Source organism: Vanessa cardui, chromosome 22 (genome assembly GCF_905220365.1).
Source record: "Vanessa cardui chromosome 22, ilVanCard2.1, whole genome shotgun sequence".
In the NCBI taxonomy this organism is placed as follows: domain Eukaryota; kingdom Metazoa; phylum Arthropoda; class Insecta; order Lepidoptera; family Nymphalidae; genus Vanessa; species Vanessa cardui.
In genome coordinates this window covers 246,146-258,362 of record NC_061144.1, presented here as the reverse complement: position 1 = coordinate 258,362, position 12,217 = coordinate 246,146, and the positions used below count along the sequence as shown (strand labels likewise).

The 12,217-nt window shown below is 35.2% G+C and overlaps 1 protein-coding gene across 1 annotated transcript; it reads right to left on the bottom strand.

Annotated features, from left to right (window-relative positions):
* Positions 1 to 1,165: 1,165 nt before the first annotated feature.
* Positions 1,166 to 11,695, bottom strand: LOC124539429 (hydroxylysine kinase). Its single transcript, XM_047116822.1, has 7 exons — positions 11,543 to 11,695; positions 9,366 to 9,667; positions 8,562 to 8,761; positions 5,847 to 5,966; positions 4,959 to 5,074; positions 2,370 to 2,559; positions 1,166 to 1,401 (listed from the first exon to the last, which is right to left on the bottom strand). Exons 2-7 carry the CDS (start codon positions 9,655 to 9,657, stop codon positions 1,198 to 1,200), a joined length of 1,122 nt encoding a protein of 373 aa, XP_046972778.1. The 5' UTR covers positions 9,658 to 9,667; positions 11,543 to 11,695; the 3' UTR covers positions 1,166 to 1,197.
* Positions 11,696 to 12,217: the final 522 nt, after the last annotated feature.

The following is a 12,217-nucleotide window of genomic DNA, read 5'->3' as shown; positions in this document are numbered from 1 at the left end:
GTAATAGTTATTAACATTGTCTCGTGCTCACGGTGTGGTGGGGCGAACGTCATTCGGGCGAGAGCCATTGGCGAGAGCTGACGTGTCGCTTGCGCATACCGTGTGTTGTCGAGCCAGTGAACCGTTTAACATAGTGTACACTACACTATGATTTAAATATTATTCAATAATTAGGAATACGATTAAAGCTTAAATGTTAGCGAATCGAAGCATTTAATTCATTACCATTAAATTTGATTACTTGTCCATCAATCATGAATTTAATCGCCTGTCAAGAAGATTAATACGATAATAATAAGATTCTGATCGTTTTGATCGGTGAGTGACCTCGTGTCAAAATATTACGATATCCCGCCGCGATGCAACGTCTTCATTCTACGAACAATATGCTCGTGATCGTACAATAAAGTAATTTGACGTCTCTCTGTCTTTTTGTTTTTCTATCATACATCACTAATAAACTACGAGCATTACTTGGAAAGTTGGAACACATAGGTTTAAATCAATATGCATTTATAAAACTTAATGTATCATTAATCGCTGTAAATGCTGTTTAGAGCTTGTAATATATTATTGCAGTGGTATTTCACGTCGATTGATATGATTTAACTATAAAAGCTAAGAAAATTGCTTTTAATCCAGTTTTGAATTAAAAACTAATAAATTATTAGCATGAACTGCTTAGAATCACTACTTATGCCATCTAGCGACAGAAATTTGTATTATATTTGTCGAATAGCTACTCAATACTAAAAAGTTTATGTATTGCATACTAGATGGCACTATTCAAGCAAAATTTTGTTGTCTATTTATATAGCTTGTATTGTATTACATTGTTAAATAAAAGAATAAGAACGTTTTACAGTCTTTATTTAATACTTTTTACAATATTTATACAACTTTTATTTCATTAAAATGTAATACATTTTGTATCCCTATGTATGTATGTATGAAGTTTTACTTCAAATGTCACTAATCTAGAAATATTATTATTATATTTACGTAAATTCCTTAAACAAATAATATTTAGACAAAACATTTTTTTTAATAACACGTATAACAATAAATTAAATTAATTAGTGGAGGAAAAGGATTCCGTTTAATAAGTATTTACATTACAACTCCATCTATGGACGGATAACTGAACTACGATGAAACAAAATAATATAAAGTTTATAATTTAAATGTAAAAAATATTTAGCTTCTAGTCAAGAACTCATTAGCGATCGCCTTCCAGTTGGTAGGATCATCATCAGGGTCAGGTTTGGTCTTCCGAATCTTCTTGAGCAGTTCCCAGCCGTTGGCTTTCTCGGTTGATGTGACATAGGTGTTATTCGGGTCTTGTTCTATCGTGTAAGCACCGAGAATCAAACTCTGGACCAGACGAGCTGATATCAACGTCTAAAATACAAAAATGAGCGTTAGTTTTGAAGACATAATATGTATTATGTAAGCATTAGCTATTTTAATTGTATTGTCATAATACATACTTACTCTATATGTAATATTATATAATATAAAAGCCTACAATATATAATAACAATAACATGTTTTTTAAATAAAAAAAGTTTTAAGTCATATTTTTAAATAGATATGGCATAATAGAACCATTATATATAGATGCATGTTTTATAACATTACCTAAGAGAAATAATCAGTCGTGAAGTTTTCGTTATTATCTTTGACATACAAACATATAATACAAGAGGGAACGTATACTTTTTCACAAACAGTTAAACACAACGATTTGACAATATGAGACAACATCACATACATTACTCTGATCCCAATGTAAGTAGCTGAAGCACTTGTGTTATGGAAATCAGAAGTAACGACGGTACCACAAACACCCAGACCCAAGACAACATAGAAAACTAATCAAAAAAAAAAATCAAAATCAAAATAAACTTTATTCAAGTAGACTTTTGAATCGTCATTTTACAATTAAGTGAAGCAACCACCGGTTCGGAAAGTAGATTCTACCGAGAAGAACCGGCAAGAAACTCAGTAGTTACTCTTTTTTAACATTTAAAAAATACAACGTCATGTTAATTAAATACAATTATTTCAATTAATGTATCCTGCTTGGAAGTCAACAGGTATTAACTCCACGCTTTTTTGTCATCTACAAAATCTTGTATCGAATAGTATCTATGCTTTTTCTACCAATGTATTTTTAACAAACGATTTGAATTTACTAAACGGCAAAGTTAAAATTAAAATGGTAATCTACATCGACTCGGCCGGGAATCGAACCCGGAACCTCAGAGTGGCGTACCCATGAAAACCGGTGTACACACCACTCGACCATGGAGGTCGTCGACAATAATGCTGGTGTTATACGAATACAGAAATAAAATGAAGTTCACCTTCAAGAGCCTGTACTCCTCGTCAGGCAGGCGCCTGGTGACGGTGTAGCCAGCCAGCACCAGCCCGCCAGTACGAGGGTCACCGCTGAGCAGCATCATGTACGTCATGGTGATTGCCAGCTCGAACACGTAGTACGAGTACTGGATGTCGCCGAAATCGATCACGCCGGTGATGCGGTAATCTGTTTTACTGTAAACATTCCCTTCATTCACGATTTGACTCTCGAAATGACTTGATCTATTTAAGTTTTGGTAGATAGTAGTTCCTTAAGCTGTAAATGCAAAAATGCGTACGGCCCAGCTTGCTTCAATATCAGTTGTAAGTTGCTTAAAAGTACTTATGTTATATTTTAAAAAAGTTCATATTTTCATACAAAGAGTCGTGTGATGATTTTAATGATGTTATTCTGATTTAGAGATGGTAACACTGTTGCGTCGTGGTTGGCTGGTAAAGAAAGCTGACTTTTATCGACTGACCAATTGGATGACTGGACAGATTGTGAAGTGACAGGAGAAATAAGAGAAGAAAAACAGAAGAGAGCGGTCGGCGGTCAGAATCCGGGGTTTTTAACGGGGTTATCATGAAAATTAAGGGTGATTGATTGTACAACTTGGAATTATGCCGATTGAACCTACCTATTATATTAAATAAATAAATACGTAAATAAATATATTTATATCTAATCGAGCTGGGTTTGCATTTATAAAAGTCGTGTCGTGCACAAACTATAAAAACGCTCTGTAGTACCTAAATCTTAATTAACTTTAATAAATGTGCTTTTTAGTGACTATATATATAGTAATAGGACTTGGTGATGATGTGGTACCACTCGTCACATATTATACCACCTAAGAGTCATCACAAAGATATTACTTCTTACTCTATCTTACATCTTAGTCCCAAAACATTTTTGAAATAAAGTATTCAAAAATGTAGTCGGCCACAGAGTATATGAGCTAAAGTAACTGTTAATTAAGCAGAAGAGTAATCGATAGGTATTAAATCGATTATAAACCGGTTAAGTAAGCCCGAGCAAGCATATTGTCCCCTGGTAACCACTGTCCTGACACTGGCTCACCTCAGTACAATCCCATTAAGAATTTGCTTGATAACTCTCAAAACGCACGGGTTTAAGGACCTAGTACATGAAATATTGATTTAATATAATTTTGAACAAAATATAAAAGCAAATGTTTAAGAAATATTGTTTTTAATTAAAATCAACAACAATATGTTAATGATAAAATGTTACTTTCTCCAATGATTACACAAAACATTGTTATAACTAGATGCCGACGTTTAATATGATTTTGTAAATAATACTTTATTTAGTTAACAGCTAAGATGGCCCAGGGGTTAGAACGCGTGCATCTTAACCGATGATAGATAGCACCACTATTATATATACGCTTAATTTGTGTTTTTATTTCATCTGAGGAAACCTGCATGTGTCTAATTTCATCGAAATTCTGCCACATTTGCATTCCACCAACCCGCATTGGAACAGCGTGGTGGAGTATGTTCGAAACCCTCTCCTTAATGGTAGAGGAGGCTTTATCTCAGCGGTGGGAAATGTACAGGCTTTTACTTTACTTTACTTAGTTAATTAATGTTATTTAATAATAATATCATACAATTATTATATGTAAGTATTAGATATATTACAGTTGTAGAACGTCGTACGTCATAGTATTATTTGTGGCCTTGCCTATGATAGTTATTGCCCGCGGCTAACATCACGTTTTCCCTTCGATTTTAGGTAAGAATGTCATGAAAGTATAAGTAATTAAATGTAATAGTGCTGTGTTATAAATATAAGAACATATCGATAAGGAACTGTTAGTAATGAACAATAAAGCTGAACTATACGCAAGAACAGTAAGTATATGTAAATCTAAGGTTTCTTTATCATTATTCTTTGGAACAGGATATATATACTTAGACACAAATTAGTAAGTAATTAATTCTATGTCATAACTTGCTCTTTATCGGCGATGTATTATCTAAAAGATGTTTTCAAAATGTTATTCTTCATATTTATTTACTGTTAGCTAATGCTCGGAATGCGTTTCGATAACTCAATATATTACTCGTTGTAAGCGACTCGAGCGCCACCTATTGTTAATGTATTGTACCATTGGAAAAAAGTCAAAACAACTAGCTATAGTACGACACAAATTAGATGTAGCATCGGAAAATGCAATGGAATGAAAATAAAACCGATTACTGCCGATTTACACGACCAATAGAAATAGCTCCCTATCGCGCCATTCGACGCTATTCGTCGCTATAGATTCATGCGTCAGAGAAAACAAGTGCATGTAAAGCGACGCGTCAAATTGGCGAATATATTCGGTCATATGATATTACAAGTTATTACATTTGTGTAAAGATCATATTCGCATAAGAAATAAACATTGATAATTTGGGATAGCGCACTCAATTCGGATGTGATCGGTTTTTACGAATTTTGTCGATATATACAAATAGACACGTAATAATTATTACATTATGTATGAATGTTTAATATTCACAAATAATATAATTTTCATATAAGATTTAAAATGAACATGGTTATGTTTCCTTACCTGCCTTCAGGCTTCAGCCCTACGAGGATGTTCATCTCGTTGATGTCTCCGTGGATGACACCTTTCTCCAGCTCGTCGAGGCGAGGCAGCACGGCGTACTTGAACTCCTCGATGACCTTGACAAAAATTAACAACAACAGCCTGTAAATTCCCACTGCTAGGCTAAAGGCCTCCTCTCCCATTAAGGAGAGGGTTTGGAACATATTCTAACACGCTGTTCCAATGCGGGTTGGTGGAATGCACACGTGATATAATTTGGATAAAATCAGACACATGCAGGTTTTCTCACGATATTTTCCTTAAAAAAATTAAGCACAGATATATAGTGGTGCTTGCCTGGGTTTGAACCCGAAGGCATCGGTTAAGATGCACGAGTTCTTACCACTGGGCCATCTGAGCTCTCAGATGTACAAAAATTAACAGTTGATAATTTTACATTTACCGGAACAACGCGTTATTACCTACTATTAAAAAAGAGTCATAAATTAAAAATATGAATGTATCAACTAAAACTGCGTAATTACAGTTAATTAATTGAGTAATGAAGGGGCGTAAAAAGTTTTTTTTATTTGTACAATATTTGTGCTAAAAGATCGAATGTGAATAATGATTTCGAATTGAATATTAAACTTAAAAACATCCAATTATACAATTTAAAAATGCCGCCCACATATTATATATTTAATATTCCGATGAGATTCAATTTATGTAATAATACTGTATGAACATCAAAGTATAATAACTCCACCCTTTAGTACTTACTACCTATATATATATATATATATATATATATATATATATATATATATATATATATATATATATATATATATATATATATATATATGTTTTTATGTTGCGTCAATGTAGACGCCAGTCTGAACTCACCTCTTCAGCCAAGTCGAGTTTCTCAGCATCCTTGATGACGTATTTAAACTTATCCAGATCGGGGACCTTGCTCAACATCCAGATGTGCTCGCGGGAGACCAGACCGGAGTGGTTAAAGTTCTGTAACAATGAAAGATTTCTATTTTAAAATAGTCGCTAGCAAGTTTCGGAATTCAACATTAGTATATTGACCGGAAACTATAAATGCAGGGAGGAAAATTGTAAAGAGCTGACAAACAGCGGCAACTGAGGCAATTCTGGACAACGACTTAAGCACGGCGATTCACAGGGATCCCATCGAAGACCATATTCATCTCTGCAAACCTTTGTACTCATTCAAATTAATAGCAATAGTAATTAATAAGTAAAAGGACAAATAAATTGTTGTCACAGGAAGCTCTAATACGGGCGAAGCGGCGAACCGAAAATACTGTAAAGTATATAGTCAAATCCAAAATGGTCACTTTAAAATTTAATTATTAATTTTGTATTTTAAATTTATCCATTCACACATAAATGAATCAAATCAAAATATACTTTAATCAAGTAGATTTTTATAAGCACTTTTAAACCTAATGTTGTCTTAAATTTTCGCGATTATTACACATTTAAATAAAACTAATTATAACGGTCTACCCGTGACCACGAACACTGCAAAGTGCTCGAAACGTCGGGATGTTTAAAAATAATTAATATACGCGATTCATCCGTTATAATTAGTTTCACTTTTAAACCGTCCTTTTGCAAACAACAAGTGAAGCTACCACCGGTTCGGAATGTATATTCTAACGAGAAGAACGGGCAAGAACACAGTACCAGTAGTCTTTATCAACATTTAAAATATCAAGTCCTGTTAACCAAATACAAATATGTATGTATATACTATACCCCGCCTGGAAGTCAACGAGTATTAGCTCCACGCCTTTCTATCATGTATATAATTCTGTATTCGCATGCTATCGAGAACACCAGATGTTAACTCGTGCGTCAGAAACAACAACAAACAACAACAACAACAGCCTGTAAATTCCCACTGCTGGGCTAAAGGCCTCCTCTCCCTTTGAGGAGAAGGTTTTTGGAACATATTCCAAACGCTGTTCTAATGCGGGTTGGTGGAATACACATGTGGCAGAATTTCTATGAAATTTGTCACATGCACGTTTCCTCACGATGTTTTCCTTCACCGCTGAGCACGAGATGAATTATAAAAACAAATTAAGCACATGAATCAGCGGTGCTTGCCTGGGTTTGAACCCGCAATCATCAGTTAAGATGCACGCGTTCTAACCACTGGGCCATCTCGACTCATGTGCGTCAGAAACGTTTCAGTCAAATATTACACTTCAAATATCAAATTTGTCATTGATAATCTCTCATTGTTTATACATATAAAAACAACCTTATATCATCAATGTACTAATATATAAATTGATTTAATTTATTTGTCAATAACACAACTGACAGTGCCTGACCTTGGGCTATTGTAGCTGGTAATTATGTGTGACGTTTTCTGAGCCAGTTATGTCATAGAGTAATACTATATTTATGTAAAGGAGGCCACGTAATACATGTGGACAATATTTCTGTGGTATATACTAGCCACTCCGTGCAGTTTCACCCGCATATATGTAAATGTTCCATCTGCGTAGGTCTGAGAAAGATCGAAGTAGACCAACAACAATAACAAAAGCATATAAATTTCCCACTGCTGGGTTAAGGCCTTCTCTGCCTTTGGGGAGAATTTTCCAATGGTGGAATACACATGTGACAGAATTTCAATGTTTGCAGATTTCCTCTAGTAGATGTTATTGGTGGTAGTTTCCAGTAGATGCATTATAAACACAAATTAAGCACATTAACATTCAGTGGTGCTTGCCTGGATTTGAACCCGCTATCATCAATTAAGAACCCGTGCAGCATTTCACTGTTTCACCGAAGAAGACCGCGGAGGGGGTGTCGGCGCTATAAAGGCGGGCAACTGTCACGGTAGTCTGCACAAGCGATACCGCGACGCCCCCAAATACTCGGAATGGATACTATTGGTTTTTTAAAAACGCCTACGTAGTAAATAAACCTCGACCTCGGGCAGACTCTGCGATTAGGTAGAAACAACCTTGAGGAGGAGGTGAATAGAAGAATTCAGCTAGGTTGGGCAGCGTTTGGGAAGTTACGTCGAATCTTAACATCGTCGATCCCACAGTGCCTTAAGACGAAAGTCTTCAATCAGTGCGTCCTACCCGTCATGACATACGGAGCCGAAACGTGGACACTCACGACAAGGCTGGTCCACCAGCTTAAAGTCGCTCAGCGTGCCATGGAAAGGGCTATGCTCGGCGTTTCTTTGAGGGATCGCATCAGAAATGTGGTGATCCGTCAAAGAACCAAAGTCATCGACATAGCCCACCGGATTAGTAAGCTAAAGTGGCATAGGGCTGGTCATATTTGTCGTAGAACCGACAACCGTTGGGGAAAACGTGTTCTAGAGTGGAGACCGCGTCTCGGCAAACGTAGTGTAGGATGTCCTTAGGCACGGTGGAGTGACGATATACGCAAGGCGGCAGGCAGGAGCTGGATGCGAGTAGCCGGAGAAAGACCACAGTGGCGTGCACTGGGAGAGGGCTATGTCCAGCAGTGGACAAAAATAGGCTGATGATGATGATGATGATGAGTTAATAAAAGAACTTTTGATGATTTTAATTCATCATAATCACCAACCTGCAGTTTGTTGTCTAGGTTCGCGACAAACTCCCCGAGCTGGTAGAACAGGGCCTCCGAGCGTGGAACATCCTTCAGCAGTTCACCGGGAATGTACTCCAGCAGTCGGACCACATGCTGCTTCCCGCTGATGCTCTCCACTGAGTGCAGGTGCCCAAACACGTTGCGGATCGGTTTCGGACAGGATACCGACCGTGTGGCTGGAAGATCAAAAGACTTCATTATTATTTTTATCTCAAATAAATCTTAAAAGACATGTGTTAAAATATTTTCTCATTATTATTCATAAAAGTCACTGAATAAGAAGTTGACTGCCCAAATATTTTCTTATGCCTATACCATCAATCATTGCAAAATGAGAACTAACCTAATGTATCTTCTATATTAATATTATAAATGTGAAAGTAACTCTTTCTGTTTGTCTGTCTCTCTGTGGCTTCACGATCAAACCACTGAATCGAATTTGATTAAATTTGCTATGAAACAAACTTGAACTCCAAAAAAGGACATAGGCTTTTACTTTTATACCAAACACAGTCATGTGTTTGGCTAAAAATGTAACCAATACCCTAAAACGCGAACGAAGCCGCGGGTAACTACTAGTATTGAATAAAGATTTTTAAGTTCGACTTTAATCGAAAGAAAATTAGTTCAGAGCATATGGAAACATAGTTATTACATGTTTTTATGCTATTATAAATAATGATTGGAATGATTAATATTTCTTACAGTACTAATGAGCTGTGGACCATCAGACCAATTACGTGTCTGATTTACGATTTGAAGTAATCAAAGGCAACTTACATAAAAAGTTCATGATCTCGTTCTGAGCCTCAACGACGCTCAGGTTTTGGGAGTCGATCGAGTTCATTATCTTCAGCACGTACCCGTTGGCGCTGTGGTTCGTGATCAGCGGGTTCTTCATGTTGGGATCCTCGATCAGCTTGTAGTTCTTGTCGTCATAGCCATTCAGCTCGATGAGCTCCAGAACTGATATCCCGTAGAGCCTCTCAGCCAATAGCTTCACTCCGTCGTGGTCTATTACCGGACGTATAACCTTCCCCGGTTCCAGGATCAAACCTCCCTTATCCGACATTTTGAAAATTCTGCGAATAAATTGTTTTGATAATTCAATATTATTTCCTAATATATATTACTTGGTGGTAGGGCTTTGTGCAAGCCCGTCCGGGTAGGTACCACCCACTCATCAGTTATTCAAACGCCACATAACAGTACTCAGTATTGTTGTGTTCCGGTTTGAAGGGTGAGTGAGCCAGTGTAAATCTTAGTTGCGAAAGTTGGTGGCACGTTGACGATGTAAGGAATAGTTAATTTTTCTTACAGCTTCATTGTCTATGGGTGATGGTGACCACTTACAATCAGGTGCCTATATGCTCGTCCGCCAACCTATATCATAATAATATATTAAAAAAATATAACCATCTCCATAGTTTCTCCAAGACACATATAAAAGTACATGAGTGAAATACTAAAAATGCAATATAGATTTTAGCATTAATCAATCAATCAACAAATCAATTTTATTCAATTAAACTTCACAATGAAACATTTTTGACTTGTCGATATTTAAATAGTACCTTAAATACCTAATATTAACTTATTAAGGTTTTGTTATATGGAAATTTTTTCGTATCTAATGGCTTGAGCGCCCATTCTACTCACAAATTGTCAAAGCGTAAATGTCGCTGTGGTTCGATCGCAGTTAGATTGGAATATAATCGGGAACTCCGACATAAATAAGTAGGCATTCGTCCTCAGTTACGATTACGCTAAGGTAAATTTTTGTGAAGAATAGTCGTTCGATCTGAATAGACTCGGGAACGTATAGCACTTAAAGTTAGTAGAATATCCCTCTATTTGTAGCTCTAATTAGATATATTCGTGATGTTATAAATATAAATCATTGAAAAAAACTTAGACAATTTATACGTATTTGTTCCGAATTGTAATAACTATGTATATATAATTTTAATCTACGTGAAAATCGAACAGACTACTTTGCTGTAAGTTACTAAGTTTTTTTATGTAAAGTATATCAACAACTATAATCTACTAAGTTTCTATAACGTAATAATAAACTCAAAATAGATCGGAGAACGAACGCATGAGTTTGATCTAAAGATTTTATATGTTTAATATTTTAACTGCCACCAAGTTGCACTGAATTTTGAAGTTCTTATTTTTTGGCATTGACACATTAAAAGGCAAAAATAGTAGTAACTTACTATAATTGTAAGTTATTTTCTATGTTTTATTAAGCTTTCAAATTTACATTGGATGCAGTACAAAAATCAGTAATTTCATTAAATACATTTGACAGTACACTAGCGCAGAGAGTTGTGCAAGTATCTTTGTATGTTAAATATCCTTACAATATTAAATACTGTTAAATACGTGTATATACCTATGTACATTAAAAACATAATATATCTGTAAAAAAACAAGACTGTTCATTTGTAAATGTTTTTATAACATTATGGTTTTATTTAAATTATTCGTGCATTATAATACAGAAGAATATTCGATACAAGTGTCGCCCTCTGTCGGCCGTGATGGTGTAACTATAATCACATGATGAGGGCATCAGCCGCATCGCTTGTCAAATTAAACGATTCTTAATGGAGCGATCCTTATCACTATTTATAGAATATCTGATGCGACTTCAAATACGTCCAATAGCTTCGTCTACATTATTGACAAGCTTCAATTTATTTACGTAAACAAAAGATAATTGTATTAACGGCACTGATTGAAATTAAATAAGTTAAGTTATTGATATTATACTCAAAGAGGTTTAATTCGTATTTAAACAGGATGTTATATTAAAGGTTTAAACTAATTCTATAAAATTAATCGGTATATTAATTGCTATTAATAAAATAAAGTGCATAAATAAAAATGTGTACATAAATATAAAAAATAAATAATCGAAAATAATTTAAAATTAAATATATACGAACCAAAACAATAATATAAATCCTTATAAGTTCAAGTCACTAGTAAGTGTGGTAAGTCACCGCTCGCGGCCGCGTCTGTGGGTTCACTGTAAGCCTGAGCGGTAACCCATGACGCGCCTGATCACACCGCACGCTGATAAACGAGATGACTGATAATGGACGCAGATAAACAAACACATTGTCCTCCTTTGCACTTTACAAATCAATACATTTAAATCTTAAGGTAAAACATAATAAGGCGTGCATAAAAATTATATGAATGCAATGATAGCGTGGAATCAGATATGGTGATATCCAGAAAGGATTTAGAATCGTATTTTATTAACTACCTAATAATCGTACTAATAAAACTACCTAATAAAAAAAGTTATAATTATAGCCCTAGTTATCCTTATTACATCATCATTACCCAGTGAAAGTCCCGTCAAAGTTGGTCCAGCTGTTTCAGAGATTAGCTGGAACAAACAGACAGACAAAAAATTTAAAAAATGTTACTTTAGTATACGTACCTACATACAATATGCATTTAGTAGAAATCAGTTATTTTCATATTACAAACAGACACTCTTATTTTTTGTATACATATTGGTATGTGGTATTTAATTGGTGAAGTTAATGCTGAGTTTCTTACCGGTTCGAACTGTAGAATCTACATAGTGATTAGGTGGTTAAAATAAT